At 37.0% G+C, this 26,167-nt stretch overlaps 1 protein-coding gene across 1 annotated transcript in view; it reads left to right on the top strand.

Moving 5' to 3' along the window:
• The first annotated feature begins 234 nt into the window (after positions 1-234).
• stag3 (STAG3 cohesin complex component) overlaps positions 235-26,167 on the top strand; it is a 47,584-nt gene continuing 21,651 nt past the window's right edge. Inside the window, exons 1-21 of the mRNA XM_035524216.2 lie at positions 235-266; positions 2,301-2,406; positions 2,535-2,747; positions 3,769-3,865; positions 4,534-4,610; positions 6,293-6,497; positions 7,516-7,667; positions 7,781-7,978; positions 12,011-12,109; positions 12,938-13,017; positions 13,123-13,230; positions 13,513-13,609; positions 13,884-13,998; positions 14,358-14,461; positions 14,696-14,788; positions 14,911-15,003; positions 15,680-15,880; positions 16,993-17,060; positions 22,252-22,339; positions 22,437-22,523; positions 23,800-23,892. Of these exons, the coding sequence (XP_035380109.2) occupies positions 235-266; positions 2,301-2,406; positions 2,535-2,747; positions 3,769-3,865; positions 4,534-4,610; positions 6,293-6,497; positions 7,516-7,667; positions 7,781-7,978; positions 12,011-12,109; positions 12,938-13,017; positions 13,123-13,230; positions 13,513-13,609; positions 13,884-13,998; positions 14,358-14,461; positions 14,696-14,788; positions 14,911-15,003; positions 15,680-15,880; positions 16,993-17,060; positions 22,252-22,339; positions 22,437-22,523; positions 23,800-23,892 (2,406 nt within the window). The remainder of the gene's footprint in view (positions 267-2,300; positions 2,407-2,534; positions 2,748-3,768; positions 3,866-4,533; positions 4,611-6,292; positions 6,498-7,515; positions 7,668-7,780; positions 7,979-12,010; positions 12,110-12,937; positions 13,018-13,122; positions 13,231-13,512; positions 13,610-13,883; positions 13,999-14,357; positions 14,462-14,695; positions 14,789-14,910; positions 15,004-15,679; positions 15,881-16,992; positions 17,061-22,251; positions 22,340-22,436; positions 22,524-23,799; positions 23,893-26,167) is intronic.

Genomic DNA, 26,167 nt, shown 5'->3' with positions numbered 1-26,167 from the left:
GAGAATCTTTGTAACGCTTATTAGCCAGCTAGCTGCAAACCTTGTTCGAACGGCAAATGCAGTCTAGCCTGCTGGGCATCATGGGGGTTAGCTTACTAAGCTAGCTAAGTAGTTAGCTAGCTAGTTACAGTTAGCTCTTTGTTAAGATATTGGTTTAAATGGGAGAGAGCGAGTTATACCCATCCAGCTAATTAATTTTCTCATTGCCCCTTCAGCCTGATCAACAGGAACGTCATGAATCTAGGAGAGGAGTCTGAGCTGGAGAGGTAAGTATAGGTTAGCTAAGATATGCTCTCTCTCTCTCTCTCTCTCTCTCTCTCTCTCTCTCTCTCTCTCTCTCTCTCTCTCTCTCTCTCTCTCTCTCTCTCTCTGTGTTATTTATAGATAAAGAGATATTAAAAATTGTAATGAAGGACTGCACAGCTATTGAGGAATCTTTATTCAATGCATCCTGTTTCTCTGGAAACATTTTGCAGTGAGCATTTTTGAAAATCTCAACTTCAGTTCACCGCTTTTACTCACCTGGAAGCTTAAACAAATGTCAAAATCCAGAGAAACAGGAGTCCAGTATTAGCTAAAAGAGATGATAAAACTTACATTGCTTTTGGGTAGAGGAATCTAAGTGAAAATTAATTCATGCTGATGAAATACATGTGTATTGTAACCTCAATTTAAGAAAATTGGAATAAATTATGGAAATAAATTAGAATTTACCAATACTCTGTTTGTAGGTTTTATGCTAATAACTCACAATATTCAGAATGTTCCATGAATATTCACTTGTCCTATTGAGAAAACCACCCATTTAATCATTTTGATTCCACTGTTGCGATGTGATGTCTCTCCGCTGCTGCGTTCCCTTCATTAGCTTCCAGTAGCTACCCGCATCAGATTTAAAACCTTGATGCTTGCCTACAAAGCCAAATATGGCAGCCCCTCTGTACATGATGTCCGTGGTCAAAGCCCATTCTGCCCCTGGTGTACTTCAAACCTCAAGTACGGCTTGGCTTGAAATACTATACTTCAAGTTTCATGGAAGACAAGCATCCATCTCCCAGATGGTGCAATGAACTTCCGCTGGCTGTCCCTTGCAGTCTTCAAATGAAGAGTGAAAACCCATCTATTTGTGGAATATTTAAATAACCACTGCTCCTGCACCTATCTTGAGTAACTGAAACTCTAGTACTTATTGTAGGGTATTGTTTATTGCATTTATTATTTTTAGAGCTTATGTATTTTTCACTTCTAGGCATCAGCAATGATCCCTGTATTTCAACATCATTCTTGTTCAATGGTATCTTGAACCTATTGTATTGGCTAAGGTACATTTATATGAGTAAATGACAAAGTACTTTTGTAAGTCGCTCTGGATAAGTGCGTCTGTCAAATGCCATAAATTATTCGTCAGATAGTTCTAAATAGGCTTCAATGTATTATGTGCTACTTTGTGTAATACTTTTGAGTAGTATGAAGTAGCATCATTTTGAAATATAACTGTTCTTATTGCTAGTGATGAGGTAAACTCCCACATGACAGAAAATGAGTGACTCCTTTGGTAGATGGTGCGGTACCTCAGAGTGGGCTTTAGTGGGCTGGTGACAGCACTTCATGCGGGGCTCTAGTGTGAATATTTTCACATTAAGCTTAGTGTGTATCTGAAAAATAAGCAATATGAGACTTAGAAGTGACAAAAAAATAAATGTAATATTGTACATGTTGTACCCGAAGATGAGATCTCTTTAATCCAATGTGCCAATCAATTTTTCACAACAAAATAATGCAAGTGTAGAGCCCTGTTATGGCAAACAAACAGTAAAAAATAACAAACTTGATTGGATAGAAAGGGGGAAAAAAGAATACATTCATAATTACATTGATATACTGCGCATATATTAACTTTTGTGTCCTATTTAGTTTAGTTAGACTATAAACATGAATGAAAACTGTTCTAAGCATGGGCAAAGACTATACAGGAGGTTCTCATTGGCTCTCATAACTTCAGTGTCAGTACTAGAGAAGTATGTGAGGGGATATCCTCACACATGCAACCAACTGTATATATTAATGATGTGGTCAAAAGAATCATGAGAATCTTTTATGAATTATATCTATGCCTGTAACTTTGGTTAGAAGTTAAGTGTGGGACCTGTGCATACAAACAAGAATCAAGGTAAAAATGACTCCCATTGACTTTCCTGCTTTATTGTAATGTCAAAACAGATTAGCTTGCAGTATCTTACACTAGGTGTGTGTGTGTGTGTGTGTGTGTGTGTGTGTGTGTGTGTGTGTGTGTGTAAAAGTAACAGCAACCTGTCTGAAATGGATGATGTGTCAGAGCCACACAGTGATTTCACTATCAACGTAAAGGCCACAAAGAGAAAACCGGCCGTAGCTCTGGGAACAGCGGTGGGTGTTTCCCCACTGTTGAAACACAATCATAACATAGATTTACCACAGGCTACAAGATTTAAGGTCTTAATGAGAGACCACAGTGACTAAGCACAGTGCTGTCTTTGGCACCTCCCTTACCTCAGTTTCCCAAAAAACGACAACACAGGACAAAGGTTCATCCTCCCACCAGCTCCAGTCCTTCCCAGCCAGACACACCTGGATCCCCTATTACAGCAAACAGCACTCTTCCCCAATTGCCTGAATTGTCTAAAAGACAGAAGAGTGAAAGAGGAAAGAAGCAGTCTAATGCAGTGCACATGTATGAGGCTGTGCAGTCCGGCCAGAGTGCATTTGTGGTGAGTAAAAGTATAGAGGGGACAAATCAAATATTTAAAGCCATCTGTTGTCTTCTACTCGTAACACTCATGATTTGATGCTAGTGACCAATTTGACAAATGGAATCCATACATATTAGTTGTTTATCACCTATTTATTAACCATCACATAAGATGTTACAGTCAACATCAGCCTTAACTATGGTGTATTGCTCAGTTTCTGAATTTTCAAAAGAGAGTTAATACAATAAAACCTTATTTTTAATTTCACTTGAAGGTTTTTGATTTGCATATTTGTTGCGAAGAGTGCATTTTGAAAAGGATAATTTAACATTTTTGAACATGAAAATTTAACATCTCTTAGAATATACTGGAATTAACTGGAAGCAAGATTGAAGTCTGGCACTTTATTTGAAATGAATGCAAAGGTTTTATGTATTATGTAAATGTTGTGACATGAATATTTTAGCATTTACTTGGACTCATCCACTTAAGGGTTAGAATAAAAAAAAAAATTGTACTGTTAACTGTAGATGATAGCATGGAAGCATGGTTGTTTTTTCTAAGATATGAAAATATGGTAAACAATGGTGAGGCTCAGTCAAGGCCATATCTACACACTTTAGGGAACAAGGGCAGGTAATAAAATAATTTTGAGAAAAGTATGAAATCAGTTCTTTTTATTGTCTATAGACAAACGTAACTGGATTTAGCAGGGCTTTTTTTATTCTTACAAGTCTAGGAGTTTAAGATTGGAGGCCAAGGATAGGGCTCAAGGATATAATTTATTTATTTATTTTTATTGTTCTGCTCTGTGCAAAGTGATTTACTGAGAATTGGTTAAAAAGGTGTGCAGCTGCATCAGTGACACGTAATCAGATGTCCAGTTCAGTCGCAGTCCATGGCCAGGGAGTATGTCACAGTTGAGCAGGTCAGAAAAAAATGAATCAATTTAGATGTTTTGCTCTGTTCTAAGATGTTTTTTTTTTTTTTTTTCCTGAAACAGTTGTTTCAGTAATGTGTTTTTAATGTGTTGTTCCAGACAGTGGTTGATGATTGGCTTGAAGGCTATAAGCAAGATCGTGAGGAGGGACTTCTTGAACTCATTAATTTTGTGGTTCAGTGCTGTGGCTGCAAAGGTGGGTCTTTTAAAGGGGTTACCAAGTTTATGAATTCCACCCCTGGCCTGGGCTCATGTAGGCCATGCAGGAAAGGGACACATATCTGAGCTTTAGTGACACTTCAATGAAAGAATCAAGAAGTTCATCTAAGTTATAAGGATCGTGCAGCAGAAGATTCCACATAGAAATGTCAAAGTTATAGAAAATACTTAGTACTTAATGATGCCTTACTGAAACACTGTTGCTTCATCTTCAACCATCGCAGTTGTTTTCCCAAACTGTTTTCATTGCCCAAATCTTTGCAGTCACATTTTCATCTTCCCAGGTTTATTTACACAGTAATTAAGTCTCTATCTACTGAATGCATTCAGATGCTTCATTTCTGCTATTTTGCTGATATGTTGCTGATAGTCTGTTAGGTGTTTATTTAATCTAAAATGGACCATTCAAAATGTCACCAGAAACATCTGCTTTAAAAATATTAGATTGCTTGGATAATTAGTGGGCACATTGAATTGAAATAAAAATCTTTTTAGGAATCAAAATGAATAATAAATCATTGTCAGTCTTGTCATTTGATCCCATTTACTAAAAGGAATTGGTGAAGAAAACCTACCTATAGAAAGAATAGTCTGACTACAATTTTCTAAATGCTGAATAGTGTTGAAATTGACCTTTTGTTTTAGGTGTAGTGACCAGGGAAATGTTCAACAGTATGCAAAATGCTGACATCATCAGTCACCTTACTAAAGAATTTAATGAGGTAAGCATGTAAAGGATTATGGATGAGGGTTTGAGTTAACGGGGCATAGATATCCTAAAATATTAATGTATTATTTTTTAAAAATCCAAAGCGTCTTACAATTTGGACTGAACACAACTTGAACAATTGAGAGTTAAGAGCTTTTCTTGGGGACCCAACAGTGGCAGCTTGGGGCTTGAACTGGCAACTTTTTGATTACTATTCGAATTCTAGCCCAAGACTGCTCTTGACAAAGCAAATAGAGACACAAAATTTGCCAGCATGGAGTGCTTGTGGAAATTTGTTGCCAGTTAAATAGAGTCCAATAATGGACATTTCTATTTATGTTACTGAGAATTCAGCACTTGGACAACAGGAACCTTTATAAATGCTGCTTTACAGTTGATTTTAGATGTCCGGCATTCAACTAAAAAAACTACAAACTATTACTTGAAATCAATCAAACCAAGTGTTTATTGAATTTAATGGCATTAGAAAGATAGAAGGTTTTGATGCAGTTTGGATACAGTAAGTAATAACTTAAGTAATAAGTTATATTGATGTCACTAATGTTGCCAAAACGCATCTATGGCTGGCCAACATAAAATGTTTGACATGTAAGAAATAACAAGAAGCACACCTTTGCTTTTTAAGCATCTTTAGTTCTTGGAATGTTGTCAAAGACATCATTATTTACATACAGTATCTAGGGCCCCTTTCAAGGACCTGTTTTGGACTTTTCCACTTTTTGGTGTTTGACTCATTGTTAAGTGCATTCTGTTTTTTTTTTCCCCTCATCAATCCACACACAATATTCCACATATCCAATGTAATATAAAACAAAAAAAAGCTTGTTTTTCAAATATATTTAAATTTATCATGGTGATATCTATTGGTTACATTTTTTTACCTTATTCAGCTGTAGAGTGTTGCCTTAATAATAAAAACTGAAATATCACATTTATATATGTATTCATACCCTTTGTTATAATAAAGCTTTGGTGCATCATACTTCAATCAGTTTTCCTTGAAATGGTTCTACAACTTCATACCTGTGCCTAATTGAAAATCAAATTGATTGGACGTAATCAAAAAACGAGTGCACCTGTCAATATTTGGTCTCAGTTTTTGTGTGTGTCAGGATGAAAAGTAAGCCATTTGATCAACGCAATTGACCTAAGAGCTGCAAGACAGAATTTAGTCAAGGCACAACTGGAGAAAGATCCATGAATATTTCTGTAGCATATTAAAGTGTCCAAGAACACAGCAACCGCCATCATTCTTAAATGGAAGAACATGAGAATCACCAACAATGTTCTTGGATGTGGCCAAACTGAGTAATCAGTTTGAAGATTGGTTGCCTGTCTCAAAGGAAGAAGCCATGGTCGTTGGAGTATTGTGATTAGACTGATGAGAAAAAGATGAGTGAAGCATACCAAAATGGAAATTTTAAAGGTTATGGAAACTTTCTGCCTTTAATGTACCTGGGGAAAAATGTTGCAGAGGGTGTACACTGTTGGTAATCAAGTATATGTAAGTTTACTTTGAAGATCTCAAGTCAAAATACTGTTTTCAGTTAAACAGGCATTTTTAAGCTTCTGTATTTGTTACTACTTTGTTACTACTACTAATGCTTTTATGTTAAGTGTTTCATGTTACTGCTATAAAATTAGACAGGAAGGATTGCACTCTCTTCCCTGCAGGACTCAGTCAGTTACCCTCTTGTAGCGAGTGGCACCCAGGGACGGCGTTTCCGTGAGGCGCTGTGCGAGTTTCCATCTCAGCTAGTGCAGCGTTGCCAGAACAGCTTGCTGTATGACGAGTTTCTGTTTTCGTCACTACTTGCATTCCTCACAGGCCTTGCTGATTCACAGGTCCGATCTTTCAGACATACCAGCACACTTATTGGTGAGTGCACCCCCTAAAATCTATTACAGAATCGGTTGAACGACCGATGTGTACCGGTGGGTCTTAGGCGATTTCATACCTCTCTACCATTTCTCTTCCTCTCCAGTTTCTGTACACTGCAATAAATGGAAGTACTACTTGTCCTCAGACAACACACTATACCTCCTTGAGTTTAAGCTCTATAGACAAACAAGTACCAATAACGTCATTGTACAAATGAAGGAAGAGAACATTCTGGACCACTGCTTCATTACTCACTATTAAAAGATAGGCATTGTCTTGTCACTAATACATTAACCTTGCTGTCATACAGTTTCTGCAACGAAAACTATTCAGATTAAAGCATGGGTGAGAGACAAAATTCAATTCATACAATTTTTGTTGATAAACCATAGTTAGCTGAATGCAGGCAGCTTTGTAGGGAAAAGGAGGCAGCTGTTTGATTACACATTTGAAATGGCTTCATTTATTTTATTAAACTTTTTTCTTTATGGTGTGTTACATGTGCACTCACCTGGCAAACATGCTACTATTAACATTCCAATTGGCATATTTATTACCTGTAATGGAAACCTGTAAAGTTTCTCCACCACTGCAGCCAGGCAAAGTTATATTTATCTTATTCTCATAAGATTAATGCTATGGTCCTTTTATATTATTCACTACCTCCTTGTTGTGGAACTGCATAAACAAGAGATGCGAGGGACTTCCCATTTGTGATTTATTGTTACTTGTGGCTTCATCTAACTGTTGCAAAGTAGAAAGTGATGTAAAATGTTTCTCTGTGCAGCTTTACAAGATAGCTGGCCTTTAGAAACTGAGGACCACCAGTCAAATTCTGTGCTTTCTTCCGAGAGTTCCAAGACTTGTACTGTTGACACTTGTGTGAAAAGTAAAATTAAATACCAATAAAATTAGGTCTGTGAGATGTTTTAAGTGCACCACCAGCCCTATATTACTATTTATAATGACCTGGCCAAGTTGAGTATAATGAATACGTATACGTCTTTGTGTGCAGCAATGCATTTGATGTCCGCTATAGTTGAAGTGGCTGCAGTAGTGTATACACAGGGAGAAATGACGCAGAGACGCTGTCAGCTGGAGAAAAACAAGGGTGTCAAGCAAATAGCCACCGAGAAACTGGAGGAGCTGCAGAATTCATACAATGAGGTTATATAACACTTACACACCAAATGTTCTTCCATAAAAAAGGGATTCTTTGTTATATTGCATGCTGTAAAAGCCAGATGTGTGGTATTTGTGCTTAATTTGTACATGTACAGCTGCTGGAACATCAGGAGGAATTGCGTTCTCTGATGAATGGCATCTTTAAGGGCGTGTTTGTGCATCGCTATAGAGACAGAGTTCCAGAGATCCGTGTCATCTGTATGAAGGAGATGGGTGTATGGCTCAGAGAAAACCCCACCTCCTTCCTTAATGATGGGCATCTCAAATACATGGGCTGGATGCTGAATGACAAGGTTTTTTGCACACATTCTGTCTTTCTCTCAGACACATACCTACTGAGTGTACCTTAAAGCATTAAGTGATTTAGTCCTGTAACATTGGTCTTCTTTAGTGCAATCCCCAAAGACTTAAGCTTATAAATGAGTCAAGATGTAATAAAGCCCTGCTTTTACCACCTGTACATAATTAATAATGTTTACAGTGGTGTGAAAGTGTTTGCCCCCTTCCTGATATCTTTTTTTTTTTGTTTTTGTTTTTTGCATGCTTGTCAGACTTTAAATGTTTCAGATCATCAAACAAATTAAAATATTAGACAAAGATAACACAAGTAAACACAAAATGCAGTGTTTATTATTAAGGGGGGACATAATTCCAAACCTACTTGGCCCTGTGTGAAAAAGTGATTGCCCCCCCCCCCCCCAAATTAAAACATAAATTAACTGTCACATCACATCTTTGGATAGCTGAATTCAATTTCTCTAGCCACACCCAGGCCTGATTACTGCCACACCTGCTCTCAATCAAGAAATCACTTAAATAGGACCTGCCTGACAAAGTTGAGTAGACCAAAACATCCTCAAAAGCTAGACATCATGCTGCGATCCAAAGAAATTCAGGCACAAATGAGATACAAAGTAATTGAGATCTATCAGTCTGGAAAAGGTTATAAAGCCATTTCTAAAGCTTTGGGACTCCAGCGAACCACAGTGAGCGCCATTATGCATAAATGGTGAAAACATGGAACAGTGGTGAACCTTCCCAAGAGTGGCCGGCTGACCAAAATTACCCCAAGAGCGCAGCGACGACTCATCCAAGAGGTCACAAAAGACCCCATAACAACATCCAAAGAACTGCAGGCCTCACTTGCCTCAGTTAAGGTCATTGTTCATGACTCCACTGTAAGAAAGAGACTGGGCAAATATGGCCTGCATGGCAGAGCTCCGAGATGAAAACCACTGCTGAGCAAAAACATAAAGGCTCGTCTCAGTTTTGCCAGAAAATATCTTGATGAGCCCCAAGACATTTGGAAAATATTTTGTGGACTGACGAGACAAAAGATGAACTTTTTGGAAGGTGTATGTCCCATTACATCTGGCGTAAAAGTAACACTGCATTTCAGAAAAGGAACATCATACCAACAGTAAAATGTGGTGGTAGTATGATGATGATGATCTGGGGCTGTTTTGCTGCTTCAGGACCTGGAAGACTTGCTGTGGTAAACGGAACCATGAATTCTGCTGTCTACCAAAAAATCCTGAAGGAGAATTTCCGGCCATCTGTTCGTGACCTCAAGCTGAAGCGCACTTGGGTTCTGCAGCAGGACAATGATCCAAAACACACCAGCACATCCACCTCTGAATATCTTAAGAAAAACAAAATGAAGACATTGGAGTGGCCTAGTCAAGGTCTTGGCCTGAATCCGATTGAGATGCTGTGGCATGACCTTAAAAAGTCGGTTCATGCTCGAAAACCCTCCAATGTGGCTGAATTCCAACAATTCTGCAAAGATGAGTGCACCAAAATTCCTCCACAGAGCTGTAAAAGACTCATTGCCAGTTATCGCAAACGCTTGATTTGCAGTTGTTGCTGCTAAGGGTGGCCCAAACAGTTATTAGGTTTAGGGGGCAATCAGTTTTTCACACAGGGCGATGTAGGTTTTGATTTATTTATTTTTTCCCTTAATAATACAAAATTTAAAAACTGCATTTTGTGTTTACTTGTTATCTTTGTCTAATATTTTATTTTGTTTCATGATCTGAAACATGACAAGCATGCAAAAAAAAAAAGATATCTGGCAGGGGGCAAACACATTTTCACACCATTGTGTATACCATACTGCATTTATAAAAGCCTTAAAAACAGAATTTGCAAAAAAACATTGACCTTAAAATCTATTTTGTCTGTTTGCCCCCCTCATTCCCTGCACAATATCGGATGAGCTTCATTTTCAAAGGGGATTGCTAATCCACATTTTATTGTTTTACTAGCCTGACAATATTAGAAGAATATAATATCTTATTTATCTCTCAAAATTAAGACTAATCTTTAATGAGTTTTAATGAGAGGCATGTGGTTGTTTAAAGGTTTTGGCAGCAGGTCTGGGTGCAGTTTTTGCTGGGTGCAACCCTGAGCTCAAGGTCAGCATTTAATCTGTTTCTGTATTAGTTTTTCTAATATACCAGAGTACAAAAAAAAAAAGATTCACGGAGGTATGCTGTACCAAAATGAATGAACACATCTACAACTTTACCAGCCAAGGAGGAAAACTCTTGACTGCTTCAGAAAAATTCTCACAGGTTGTCCAGGTGCTCAGCTATGGCCTGAATCACATGGGAATGCCTGTCTTCTCCAGAATCACATATGCCTATCTTCTGGAGGTAGACAGAGAGGACAGGAAACATTGACACTGCTCCTGTAAGCAGTAGGGGCTTCCACACACCAAGACGTACTGTGAATCCCTGAATCTATTTTCCAGCTCCAGAATGCTGTTCTCCTTCCCTTGATGCCTTGTGTTCTTTTTGTTTAGCTTGTTGAAGATGTCCACAAGATAAGTCAAATGTACTCAAATTCATTTAGTCAAATTCACTACTCTTGACAACTACATCAAAAACCTCTCCTAGGACATATAGTACTGCTTTGCTGGCTACTGTCTCGTGTATGATGTATAATTGGTGTGTTTCACATGGGGGCCATTCTGTGAACATGAGCTGTAAAACCAGACTTAATCCCAGTCATTCCCTTTGCTCCAAAAAATTGGTTGATTCTGGTTTGTGTCAACCTGCCTGAAAATTTCCTCTCCCCTTGCAGTTTTTTGTAGTTGACCACAGAAAATCATTGCCACTGCTCTCCAGTTATTAGATGCTCTCCAATGGCATGGGACTTCTTTACCTAGGGGTGGTGGTAGGGTTAGGGGCTTGTAGAGGTAGGGGTAGATTAATTTGGTATGATGTCTTCAGTGCTGCTCTATTACCTCTGAATGCCTGTTGGATGGCAGAAGGAGTCACCTGTTTGGTGGTGTTGGTTTCCATTCTTTCAGACATTGTTTAAAGTATATACAGCCAGCTTTGCGATCCATTATAACTACTGCCATCGATTGGGGAAACACTGCACTGGGGGGAAAAGTAGAGTAATACACTCCGCACCATGTTATAGGCTTCTGACATCTACTTAAACATCTACTATCAAAGAATTTGATGTTGTAAGCATGTCTCTTAGAAAAAGAACAATTAGAAAAATGTTTTTTATTATTATGCATTGTAGTCTGTTTATCTGTTTTATGTGTGAGCAAGCTCAGTTTGTGCATTCAGAAACCTTTTAGAAACATTTTTGGTAATTTAGATAGTTGATGTGTTATTCATTAATAGTCAGTTTTGATGTACTGATTATTACTTAAATAGTTGATGTTGGGCAGAGTATGGTGTGGCTTGTTAACTAAATTGAGTTTGACATCCTTGATCTACAGTTTTGCAACTTTTTTTTTTTTTTTTTTTTTAAGATAAATGCAATGGAATCCTGGTCTGTCACCTCTTTTCATCTTTTTCTATTCTCTGTTGCTTTGCACACTAAATAAGAAATGCACAAAATATACAAAAATCTCAGAGTTAATAGTGTTCCACAAGAATTTGTTGTCAGACATGTGAAGTAAGGCCATCAGTGTGGAAAAAGAAACTGTTTTAACCAATTTCTTTAGTCAGCGTGGAACAACATGATGCAGCTTTGATTACTTGTCCTTTTGTAATAAGTTGTCCTGTTCTTTCAAGTTTAAGGCTCAGGCCTTATTCTATGAGTGACTGACAGCCTCACCTATGATGACAAGTGCATAAACAAGAAATATAAGGAATCTGTGGTGGTATTTCTGTATGTCATATCATTTAGAAAGCTGCCATCATGTGCATTATGTACAAACATTCTTGGTTCATTTAAAACAGCTCAAGTTAATGATTTAATATTTGCATTGCAGCAATTTAAATTAAGAATATAAGAGTATACTGGCTAGGAGTAGTAAAAGAAAGATTGTGTATGTGTGTGTCTGCTGGTTTCCACAGCAAGCCAGTGTTCGCCTGCAGTGTGTGTTGGCCTTGCAAAAGCTGTATGCAGAGAGAAGTTTTATCAGCCGCCTGGAGCTCTTTACCAGCCGCTTTAAGGTGACCTTGTAGTGGTTAACTTGGGGTCAATAATAAATATACAATGATAGTATGGTATATTTTAAAATTAACAATTTATAACTTGGTGCCTAAAAATATGCAACATAAAATGATTAATATAATTTTAAACCAGACTTTTTTTTTTTAGTTTGGCAAGGAATTTTGCAATATACAGGTAACTCAACAATGATGTTCCTGCTATTGTTACATCAGTTAAGAATTGCATTTTTATAAAACTGCATAATTTCAGAAAGAGTACTAAAGTACTGCTTTTTTTTTTTTGGTTTATTTGGTTTTTTTAACGTTAATACACATTAATCACATTACTTTAATGTGTATTAATGTGTATAAAGTGTTCCGAGCATTCCCAGTGGGTCCTTTTTATTTCAGCTGCTTCTCTAATATATTAATTTATTCTAAGTATATTCTTCATTTTTCTGTTGATCTTTGCTTTATAATTTATTTGATTTAATTTTTATTCCATCCTTCTGTAAGGCCCTTTGTATACCTTGTTTAGAAAGTGCTATATAAATCAAGCTTATTAATAATAATTATTATAATAATTAGTGTGCATAAAGCTGTTCATAAAACTTTCTTTTAATAGTGTAGGGAAATTATCATTTGAATTAGGAAGTATGTAGGAAGTGAACCTTAAAGTGCAGCACATTGTGTAGAGTGAAATGTAAATGGTATAAAGAGTGCACATTGTTTTAACAGCAATGGCAGATGACAATTCACATTGTGCAATACACAAAATCACTTGATTACTCAAGGTTGGTGGTGCATGTATTGGGATTTGTTTGTTTTAACATACACTGTGTTCTGAAGGAGAGGATGTTGAACATGGTGATGGATAAAGATCCTGATGTGGCTGTGGAAGCAGTCAAATTGCTGCTGGTTATTAAACAGTGAGTATGTGTACAAACGTGCCAATTTTCATAAATGATTTCCCATCTATTTTGAAGACCCTGGCATGTTGTTGACTGCTCTGACGTGTATGTGTGTGTGTATAGGAGGGTAGAGGACTGTCTGACAGAAGATGAGTGTAGTTCTGTCTATCCTCTGGTGTTTGCAGCACACAGAGGACTGGCCTCTGCAGCTGGCGAGTTTCTTTACCATGTGTGAGTATCATTGCTGCTATTATTATTATTATTCACCACCGATTCAGCGATCCAGAATTGTTGCTATCTGTCCAACTAACAGCACAAGGGTGTTACCTGTTTTGAGGTATGGTAAGAAGATTTTACTGTAAGATAACACATGTTTTGAATGTTTTGATTTTACTCCTTGCTTAAATGAAGATAACTAGTTTTCTAGGAAGATTAAAAAAACAAAACATACAACATTGATTTACTGTTCATGTGCATGCATGCGCATGTGTGTGACCTTGTGCATGCGTACAGGCTGTGTACTGAACTGGGACCCTTATCAGAAGGAGAGCATGAAAAACACAGCGCAGCATTCCTTAACCTGCTAACGTGCTTCTTTATTCAAAGCAAGGTAATATCAGCATTATTGTAAACCAGAGGTCATTCCTTATATTTGGCATGGGACAAACTTTTCACGGAGCAAATACATTCAAATCAAATGTAAATTTGGCCACAAAGTAGGCATTGCCAGTTAGCTAGCAAAATAGCTAAGAAAAATTGAATTATTGGAATTATTGGAAGGAGAAAATTTGATTCATAGAATTGCCATTGCAAAGTGTTGTTGAGAATATTGATAATTGATCCACTGCAGTGTACAATGATAATCTAGTGTCATTGTGTGTCAGTATCACGAGCATGCTGCCTACCTGGTGGACAGCCTCTGGAATGTAGCAGGGTCAGAGCTGACTGACTGGAACACGATGACGTCACTGTTGTTGTATGACAAAGGAGCTGGGCAAGGTGAGTCTTCTGTGCATTTAGATTAAAACATGTTTTCACAGACCTTTCTGTCTACAGTTTCAAACATTTGAATATATATGTTGCATCTAGAGCAGTGGTATTCAAGTCTGGTCCAGGACTTTGTAATCCCTTATGTTTGATTAAATGATTAATGTAACTGGTTGACTACTTAATCATCGAACCTGACTCCTAAAAAAAGGGAGTGTGGAAAATCTGTAGGACCTGGATCATGAGTACTGTGATTTCAATACCTCTGGTCTGGAGGATTAGGTGGGGCTCCTTCTGAGTGTGTGTGTGTGTGTGTGTGTGTGTGTGTGTGTGTGTGTGTGTGTGTGTGTGTGTGTGTGTGTGTGTGTTAGGCCTGGAGGATGCTGAAGAGGGTGCGCTTATTGATATCATGATGTCAGCTGTCAGACAGGCAGCAGAGGCCACAGGCCCTACATCACATTTAGTCGGGAAGAGAGTAAGAGATTACAGGCATCATAGAATAAATCAGGAATGTTCTTATTCACATTGCGCTAAATACCTTTGTCATTATACAGTATTTTCACTAGTATTTATTTACAATATTTCTAAAATACATTTTTTGAAAGTAGAACTATTGGCTTTGAGTCATTAAGGGTCTTGAGTCCACTGAACTAATTTGGTCATAATTTGATCATTATATGGAGCTGTGCTGCTGTTCTGTGTATTGCAGAATTTGAGTGTGAAAGGCAGGAAGCTCCAAGCTCAAGAGAGAAGGCGCATCACCAACCACTTCATACTCCTGCTGCCCCAGTTACTAGCTAAGGTGAAAATCTCTTCATAAACACAGTTGCTTTCTTTTCCTTAGCAAGCGCAGGGACATTTGTATATCTGCATTGTAAATTTAAAGTATAATCTTAATGTGAAAGTGTTCTCTCTCTCTGTCAGTACTCATCAGATGCTGAAAAGGTGTCTTCTCTTCTAAGAGCACCACTTTATTTTGAGCTTGAGGCCTATTCCAGCACAGGTCGCCTAGAAAAGGTAATCTGGGATCCACAGGGTATAAATACATGGGTAAATCAAGGGAACCAAGATACAGCTGAAACTAATAAGGTACAGAGATCAACATAACATATATCAGGGAAGGAGACAAAAACTGAAACAAAACCACAAGACAACATTGCTACAGGAATACAATAAAACAACATCAAAAAACAAAATGCACATGGAGCTCATTGCCACAGGAACCACAATGCCGGAGGGGGAGTATGTGACACATGCGTGCTTGAGTGCTGAAAGCATCAAGAAAAGGAAATGTCCTGGTGTCCCCTGTGAAGAGATTCTGCAGTAATTAAACTACATCCATCCGTAACCATATTGTTCATGTAGCCAATTTGGTATAGATGCGGGACTCTTACACTGGTAGATCTTGAGTGAGTGAGCTTTTTCTGCATTCAGTGCAGTGAAGGAATGGATATGGCAGCATCATTTCAGATAGCTATGCAAAACTGGTTCAGATTTGTTTAAGTATATTTTGTTACAATACACTGTTGTCATCCGGGACCAGGAGCATTCATGTATAAGCAGTAAATTAAAAAGATGTTAGAGGTTATTCTTTGATGGAAGGGTATGCAATAGCGAAATGTCTCTGTGTCTCTCTCTCTCTCTCTCTCTCTCTCTCTCTCTCTCTGTGTCTCTGTTTCCACCTTTAACCCAGTATTTGGAGATGATGATGTCACAAGTTTGTGAAATTATGGAAAAGCATCACGAAGAGTCTGTGTTGGAGGCATGTGTGCACGTTCTGTGTGCGTTGTGTTCTGATCGTTACACCTTCTCCGTTCGTGCTGAGAGAGCCGTTAGCCAGTTTTTGGATGCAACCGTGGAGAAATTTACTGCACACTTATCCAACCTACTTCAGGTAATTATCTGCACTTACCTGTAGTTACATTTCTCACTGCAGGAATCTATACAATACATTTTATCGGCACTTGTAGGGATAGAACATTATTAATTTAAGGGGCAGTGTGAAATTTAGTAGTATCAAGCAGATTGCAATCAGCTGAATACCCTTCCCTCACTCCCCACTGCTTCCTTTCCAAAAGCATAGCAGATCCAATGGAGGCCATCAAATCAAATCAGTTTGTCACATACATAGTCATACATGGTACAACTAGCAGTGGAATACTTTGATAAAGTTAACTGATTTGATTTGAAGTTACTTGTGTTGGTAATTATGCCCATGTCCAGCAGAAAACAGGCAGCTTCAGGGTCACTGAAAGCATTTGTCCTTCAACAGCGATTTCCATTTCAGAATAGCCACACCAAATTCATGTTGCTGATTCAGTGTAAAAACAAAAGGCGCTCTCTCGAGCGAGTGATTGGTTTGTCCATTCTGGGCTACTCTAGAAACATGGTGGCCTCTGTTGGAAGAGGACCTACTCCCTATGTAGATATGAACAGCACATTCTAAGCTAAGAAACAATGATACGTAGTTACAGGTTGTTCATGAAAATAATGAAAACTTGGTTTTGTATACTATATTCGATTTGTATTACTTGATCCCCCTAAATCTTGTACACTGCTCCATTAATTTTTTAATGCACTTTTATTAAATTTCCTAATTTTTTAAAAAGTAAGGGAGGCGTCATTGTGTTGTGGCTGACTGGGTGCCATATCCTGAAGCCCATGCTAAATGCACCTTACATAGAGGTTGTAATATAGGATCCTTTTTAGGAAACAAACACCTAGAAAGTAGCATATTCTGACAGTTCACCAACCGTGTGCTTAATGTAGTGCATTTATGGAACTTTTCATCTTAAAATGAAAAGGAATAATACACAAATTGTATAATCTTGCAAATATATTTTAAAATTAATAAGTACTTTGAAGATGAATGAAAAAGCAAAAATAATTAAACAAAACAATCTTTTTAAGCCATAGTCCCCAAGATGAGTCTGATGTGCACATTTTAGGTGTGCTTAACATAGTACAGACACACAACCTTACATTGTTTAATTTTGTTTGTCTCAGAACGCAGCTGATGAGGATGATGTGTACAGTGCTGCAACCTCCATGAAGAGGCTGGCGGTCTTCAGCAGGTAGAATTTTGTGTGTGTGTGCACGTACGTCTATGAAGGGAAAGTTGAAAAATGGCATTTTATGAGGTTTGTGTTTGTTTCAATGGGAAAATCAGCAAAATTAGTACCCCAAAAAAGTAAGAAAAATGTAATTTATATAGCACCAAAGTGCTTTATAATAAAAAGAGAAAGATCACCACCATCTCCACATACAAACCTACATTGACAATAATGTTCAATTCTCAGTTCACAATTCAACAGTTTAACAGGTGCTTTAAGCTAATCAATCATAGCTGCAATGGAAGTTACTCAAGTCATAACTCGGTGACATGCTAAGCACATCATTCTCCCATGAGACTGTGCAAGAAGTAAGATGCTGCTAGATTCCAACCAAAACAAAAATTCTTTAGGGGAAAGTGTTTTCTTTTCTGGTTTACCCACTCCTTACAAACTAAACCTTTGGAAATTATTACACCCATTACAACAACTACATAATAATGAATGGAGACAGAGGGGAAGATTAAAAAAAGGTAAACAAAATATTGTACATATCTGTAAACGACAATGCCAGCCAAGTTTACCCCATGATGCAGAGCCACAACCTTCAACAGGCTGCTGAGAAGTTAGTGACATTGTCCACTTAATTGACTATAAACTTTCGGCACTGGACACCAGAATCTCACTAGTAGAAGTACTGCATAAGGAATTCCAGGCCATATGTGAATGCCTGGCATGGAGCCAAAAACAAATTGCATCACAAACCAAAGAAGACCAAACAATACTACAGTCTGTCAGTGAACTCACTACAAAACTGTTAAAGAAAACAGAAATTAAAAACTTCTGGATTTACAAGCATACAGCATGATATAATATCGTTTTCTCTGGGATCCCTGAACAAACTCCTGAGGACCCTGAAAACCTGTTGAAAGATTTCATAATCAACAAACTCAACTTATCGCCTGAAACACATCCATAACATTCCAGAGTTGTAGACAAACTTATGTTGATGGCCAGTTGTACGAAGAAAAAATTATCACCTCTTGGCTGCACAAGTCTCTCTCCCTCTTTCTCTCCCACATCTCTTTCACACCTTCATTCTATTTCATTCGCTCATGAGGCCCTGCTCATTCGCTCATGAGGGCCCCCCCCCAAATAAATGTTTTTTTTTCTTTGCCCCTAAACTCTTCCTTCTCCCTCTTTTTATGCTCAGAAATAAGCTATAATTAGTTTTTTTATGATTTGTTTTTGGTTACTTTTGCAGTACAACATGCATTACGATACAGTATATATTATGATGTGTATACTTCCACATGCATTTACTCATTCATATTTCTAAACAACAGCACCATATTATCGATATATGTTGCAAAATGTAACTTACTGATGTGCTATCATAAAACTTTGTAAGTTGGAATATTTGTGGTACTGGCACACACACAAACATTAAGATCCTACATTATCTCACTAAATTAAGAGCAGATTATCTATAATACAAGAGAACCATCTTTCAGAATCCACCCAGCACAAATTAGTCACTAGAGTTCAGTCACATTTTCTCTTCATTCCAAAATACCAAACAGAGGTGTATCTATCCTGCTAAATAAAAATATTTAATTTAAACACAACTCCAATACAATGAACCCAGAGTCATTATAATTAACATTAACATCAACACTGCTATAACCATTGCAAATATTTGTCGTCTTAATAATCCATCTTCCGAAGAATTCTCCTTTTAATCACCAATCCACTCAGAAGTCACTCACACTCCTGTACTTGTTTTTAATTAGCAACTCGATTATACATAATATATCAAACATAAAATATCACCCCATTAATATCAGTCTCTCACTCCTGTCTCACTTGCAATTTTAAACATACACCTAAACAAAACTTAAGATGGTGTTCTAACACATCTCTATTGAAGGACCAGAAATTTAATAACTATTTCAAAAGAGAGTGGGCATCCTTACTAGAAATAAATGATTCTCCAGAGACTTCAGCTACATTACTATGGGAACTAGGAAAGCATACTAAGAGGAAAACTATATCCTACTGCTCTTACAAGAAAAATAAAGAACTTGAATCTAGTTTAGAACACACAATGAAGGAATTAGAGAATAAGATGGTGGACAGCACCACAGTTGAAATTCAGAATGTTTTAAGAAATGAGATTATAAATAAAAACCATTCTTGTTATGACTTGGCCATGAACACTTTGAATATAACAATAAAAATGGAAAATGTCTAGCAAATCTTACTAAATGCAATAAAGGAAAAAAAAAACACTGAAATCTCATCAATCAAAGACTCAGCAGGAAAAATCATACAGACACCAGAGGAGATTATTTTTAAAAACTTCTACTCATCTGGTCATGATTTAGTAAAAGAAGATATCAGTCTCTTTCTCAACAATATTAACCTGCCAAAACTAACAAAGACAAAAAAAAAACACTTTAGGCGAACCAGTAACATTTAAAATAATTTCATAATACTATTAATCAGATGACTACCAATAAAGCACCTGGCCCTGATGGATTTCCTGCTAAGTTTTATGAGCATTTTTTGCCCATACTACCCCTAATTTTATTTATAATGGTGGAAGAAATAAAACATGGCATAAAATTACCCTCTCAAATGAAATATAGCAACCATCTCAATCTATCTAAAACCCAACAAGGACCCTACCCTACCCTCCAGTTACAGACCACCATCACTTATCTATGTAGACACACAAAATAGCTTCTAGGCTAATGTCTTGCTATCATCTCATCACTAATACACCCTAATTAAACCAGTTTCATTAAAGGAAGATGCGCAACTACTAACATGTTATGTACGCATCACAAAATTTCACACTACGTTGAGGTAGTAGGCAAGGATTCTCACTCTCTCCAGTTATGTTCTCAATTTTTATAGAAATGTTAGCTGCCGTTTTTCACCAAAATACAAATATCAAAGGTATTTAGACATCAAACCTAGAACACAATCTTTCTTCTTAACCCCACTTCAGTTACTTCTTAACCCCACTATAGAAACTACTTTCTTCTTAACCCCACTATAGAAACAATAGAAAAATACTCCAAAATTATCCTTTAATTAATTAATTGGGCCTAATGAATCATCCTTCCACTTAATATGAAGATATCAAACACACCAGACCACACTTTAGCTATCCCCCAAAGTTCTCAGCACAACATATTTGGGTATTAAAGTCTCCACCCAGCTGTCAGAGCGGCATAAACTTAATTTTAAGCCTGATGACCTTAATTGTTAACCTTCTATTATCCCTAATATTACCAAAAATAAACTTACTCCCATACAACCCCCTTTAACCTAGTTTAAATCTTTATTTCCAAATTTTACAGGAAAAACAAACCGCTAAGAATTAAATTAACGCTGCAAAAATTTTAAATGCACCAAGACCTTGAAGCTCCTAATTTTCAACAATATCTCTTTGCAAATGAACTCTAGAACATTCTTATATTGATAAAGCCTAGTCAGTTAGGTGAACCTTGGAGAGAAATAGAACAAACCTTAACCAGTAAAATCCAAATCTCAGATAAACTTGCCATTTATTAGCCCAACACCCTTGCTTCTCAATTCCAGTGATGGCTAGCATTCTGACAGCTTGGAGGAAACTACACACAATTACAAATTACACCAACTAAATATACACTCATATGGCATAAGCCTGACTTCCCACCTATTAAAAAATCAATTTCAAGCACATCTTTCAAAGATAATAATTTTATATTGTTCTCATGTCTATCCCAGATCTATGATATCGGGAGTAACCAGTACCTAGAATATCTACATCTTTTAAATCAATTATTTTCTCAATAAATATAAACATATCAAAAATATCAACATACCTCCCCAATCTTGGATGTCTTTAATATCTCTTCTTCAAATAAACACCTATCCACAATGTAATATTAGTTTTATTAAAGGATTTTTAAATTTAATTTATTTATTGCAAGTTAATTTCAAAATCAAATTCAATGATGTATAAATTGCATGTAGGAAATCAGATGATCTTTTAGTTACTCCCACTTCTGATTTTATGGTCACAGATCCTTAAAAACACATTTAATATGACTAACAGTGCTAATTTGCATCTTATTCAATACAAAATTATTTAGAGTACACTACACTAGACAAAAATGATTTAAAGTGGGATTCATAGATTCCAAAATCTGTTCACTAGACACTGCTGAACACTGTTTACTAGACACACATGATAACTACACTCATATTGCATTGTATGCACATGAAACACTTTTGGCAACAATTTATTGATCAATTCACCACATTATTAAAGCTGCCTATCCCCCTCTCCCCATCACTCTATTAGGATATATGTCAACTGTAAGATTAACAAAGGTAAACAGCAAAATGCTTCTTATGGTACCAAAAAAAACATACTAACATTACTCACTGGACAAACTTTCTTATAGATATCAATGGAACACCTTTCAGTTTTGATAACTGCGTTCAGCATGACTTCATTAACTTTCTGCAAAAGTAATATCCCAAACTCAGATTGAACTCAACATCAAGACCCCCCCCCCCCAAAAAAAAGGCTACCAATATTCAAAGATTTATCTTAAAGGTTACAGTTCTTTTGATAATGCATACATAAACAACCACTCCACATAACTATCCTTTGCATGAATGCTCCCACCACATGACACACACACACACACACACAAACACATGTACAATCATGCATACACACGTACAGTATCATAATTTAATATTGTAAGTAGTATTGCCTTAAGCATATATGTTGAATGTCAGATATTTTTTCCCCTTTTCCGGTTCTTCTTTTATTTGTGGATATGTCTTCTATATATGCCCTCCTTCTTATTAAAGGCCACATATGTAGATTCATTAAACATATTATTAATTATTAAGTACTGTAGGACCTCCAAAGAGGGGTGGTGGTGGTGGGCAAAAAAGCATGTGCACAACCTATGCATGTGCAAGTCCAGTTAAAGTTTTAAAAACAAATCAGAGACACTTTATAGTGGATTCTATAATCCACCAGAATGCATTGGAGCCAATGCAAGGAAATCAAAATTGGAAATAATTATTACAGGACTGAGATCTCTCATCTGAACGAATTGTACATCTCAGAGCAGAGGTTATGATCCAGTTCTGGACAGAATGTTTGAGCTCATGAATGTGTGTTTTGTGTGTGTGCTAGTGCCAGGGATATAACTGCCTGGAAGCTGTTGGATCCATGTTTTTTGCTGCTGAAGACTGGAGTGGAGTCTGGGGAGATTGACCAAGAGGTATCACAGACAAAAGACAGAACTGTACCTGTGTGTTGTTGTTATCTGTGTGAATGTTTCTTAACTGTTCATTATTATCTTTGTAACTGTTTCATAGTTAATGGTCTCTGCAATGAGGTGTCTTGCTTTCCACCTGCTGTGGGAGAGAGTGAAGATCTCACATGTAGCTGCTCAAGCAGACAAGGTAGCTTATCTCTCCTCTGTTCCTTTCTGTTAGCTTCTTTAACTGCAGAAGTGAGATAACAGTGTTAAGTGACACTAACAGTAGGAAATTCTTCCTTGGCTAAAGTAAGGAATCAGGAGGCTGGGATTCTGAAAGATAATTTACTGTAGAACACTCATAGTCCAGTTCTTTCCCATTGTAACCTGACGACAGTTTTGAAAATCACACTTTACACTATACAGTTGTTAATGATACTTCCCTTCTGGGATACTGTCTAGTAAATCAGGAGATGATATGCAATAATTAGCTAATTTGAATACAAAGAACATGAGAATCAGCATTTGCACTGGAAAGTGTACTATGAAGATTTGGGGCAGCACTGGCAGTCAAATATGTGAACTCTTGTGTCCTTGTCTTAGACTGGATTGAACATGTGACTTCAGCACACAACATTCTGCATGTATGTGACATTTTGTACATGAGTTATCTGTAGGTGCACAGTTTCACTTCAGTGTAAATGCTGGGTTTCTCAATCAAATGGGTAAACATGTGGCTAGTGAACTTGTGGCCAGTTAAAAAAAAAAATCCCCCTCAGTCTGTTATTCTGTAAGGGTCTGGGATCATTTCTGCTGTTGGTAAGCTTGGTTTGCTCAAAAAACTTGTATGATCCTGATAATTAAGTTGATTGGTATAGAGACATAGAGTAGATTCTGCCATTCTTGAGATTTTTATTTTAAAGGACCCTATTAATTATATATGCTTGTGTATATGCATAAGGATAAATGTATTGACACACATACATACAGAATCTTGACACATTTTTATTCATTTGGTTGTTTAATAAATATGATCACCACTGTATCAATGGAATAAACGTTCCACTGCCAAAATGCATGTACATCTTTGTGATGCTGCTCCTGAAACCATCTGTTATATAGTATTTTGTACTGTGCCCTTCTTTTTTTGAGTATATTGTTTTTGTGCAGCAGAGATTCTGTGTTAGTATTACCTGAGCCTCACCAAAATAATTGTATGATTGTCCTAGATTGTCCTGAACATCACAAATTGACTTGATATCAGAAAAGAGCGGGGTCAGTAGGCCTGAGTGGTGCTTGTGTTGTCTTAGTCAGGCTTTCTGTTTAGTCTGTCTTATCCAAAATGGAATTCAGAGCATTTGCATTGGTGTTCCCTCTGCATCTGATTATATTTACTTTTATGCAGCATTTGATTAAAAAATGGTTGTTCCAACAAAATCATATGAATTCATGTAGGCATCTTCTTTTTCTTCTGCCCTCAGGCTGGGCTAAAGACACTGCAGAAAGAAGTTCGATCCTTCTATCATTTATGTCAGAGCTGCATATCTCTGGGTCAGAGGCACGTTAGAGACCAGGTATGTCTTTCCCATTCTCTTCCTCAACTTCATTAATTTTCCTTCACCTATATTTGGTACGGGAGGATTCACGTGTCAAAACCTGTAATGCCTTATAATTTTAGGCCATTTATCTAATACATTAAATGCTATAAATGTAACTATAAATTTGAAAATTAAATCACAATTGAATTTACTAATTAAAATCACAGATATTATTTACTAAGAATATCACCATTTCTTATTTTTAAAATAACTAAATAAAGGTGCACTATGACCAGAATCTCATATCCTGATATGATCATATACAGATAACAGTACTTATCACGGTATAGCATATTTTATGTAAGTTCAATAAATGGTTTATAAAATGACCACATGGAAATACATTTGTTTATATTGCACTGAATTATATACTCAGCAACTAAAATGTGCTTACTTATGTACATCCTTATATAAATATAATCAAATAAAATATAATATAATAAAATATTGAAATCTGATTATTTTTGTCCTTTTATTTAGAACCTTTGTGCAAATTTTCAATTACACATACAAAAATATAAAATTTTGAATGTATAAAATATACAAAAGGTAAATAGAACACACTTCAATTATAGTTGCAAGCAAAATATAGGCCTAAAATGTGAATATGGTCAAAAAAACCCAAAATCAAACATGCAATACTCTTTCACAGCAGAACTGTTTTAAATGTAGCAGCAAACAAAAATGAATACTGGCATTGGTATATAAAATAGGAAATGTAAATATGGGACACTTTCATAACAAAATAAACAATATGTAACGGTGAGCGGTAAGGAGGTGGACGCATGTGCGGAGAAGAGCGAGATTTATTATGGGCAAATACAAAATCAGAGTTGTTGTAGCAGCCCAGGGTCATGGAGCCAACACGGAGAGTATGGGGATACATTACAAACAACCAAAAACGCACGCATTCAAGTAAACAATGAACCTAACAATCAACAGTAACCATCAAACAAATGCACGGATTCAGAGAAACACAACCATTCGAATAAACAACAGCCAAGAGGTAACAGGTAACACAACAGGGTTTAAGTACGTGAACTTAACAAGACTAGAAATGAGGAACACGTGTGGAAAATAAAATGAGGCGCAGAGAAAATGAAACTGCGGAATGGAACTAGAATACACAAGACAGGGAAAACATGGAACATGGAAGCTGGGAGGGACTAATCGTGACAATATAGCATAATATGAAACAGTAGACATTGTTGTTACATGATATATAAAGCTCTGGAAAAAAACAAAAGACCACTACACAATTATCAGTTTCTCTACTCTAGCAATTGATGGTTATGTGTTTGACCAGGCTGAGCAGTTTTTATTTTATTTTATCTATTTTATTCTATAAACTACTGGCAACATTTCTTCCAAATTCCAGATAAAAACGATGTGTTTTGGAGCATGTTTTTTTTAATGGAAATGACTAATGGTCAAAATAACAAAACAGTTACAGAAATTTCAGACCACAAGTAATGCAAAGAAAACAAGCTCATATTCGTTTATAAACAACACAGTACTAATATTAGAATGAGTCAAGAAATCAATATTTGGTGGGATAACCCAGCTTTCAGGCATCTTGGCATGCTTTCCACCAGTCCTTCACATTGCTGTTGGGTAACTTTACGCCACTCCTGGCATAGAAATTACAAGAGCTTGGCTTTGTTTGATAGCTTGTGACCATCCATCTTCCTCTTGATCACATTCCAGAGGTTTTCAGTGGTCTTCGGGTCTGGAGATTGGGCTGGCCATGATAGGGTCTTGATCTGGTGGTCCATCATCCACACACTGATTGACCTGGCTGTGTGACATGTAGCATTGTCCTGTTGGAAAAAAGCAATCATCAGAGTTGGCGAACATTCTCAGAGCAGAAGGAAGTTTTACAAGTGGCTTGATTTCATGTGTCCTTCACAAAGGCAAATCTGCCAGATTCAAGCCTTGAAACACCCCTAGATCATCACCAATCCTGCACAAAAGTTCACAGTGGGTGTGAGACACTCTGGCTTGTAGGCCTCTCCAGGTCTCTGTCTAACCATTACACGACCAGGTGTTGGACAAAGCTGAAAATTGCACTCATCAGAGATGACCACCTTACTCCAATCCTCTACGGTCCAATCCTTATGGTCTTTTACAAACTTCAGTCTGGCTCTTTGCTTCTCATTGATGAAGGACTTTTTTCTAGCTTTGCGTGACTTCAGCCCTGCTTCCAATATTGGAGTGTTCTCTTTCCCCCCCCCCCCCCCCCCCCCGGAGC

The sequence above is a fragment of the Electrophorus electricus genome, chromosome 3 (genome assembly GCF_041902795.1).
Source record: "Electrophorus electricus isolate QZ-2024a chromosome 3, ASM4190279v1, whole genome shotgun sequence".
NCBI lineage: Eukaryota > Metazoa > Chordata > Actinopteri > Gymnotiformes > Gymnotidae > Electrophorus > Electrophorus electricus.
This window is presented reverse-complemented; position numbering and strand designations above follow the sequence as displayed.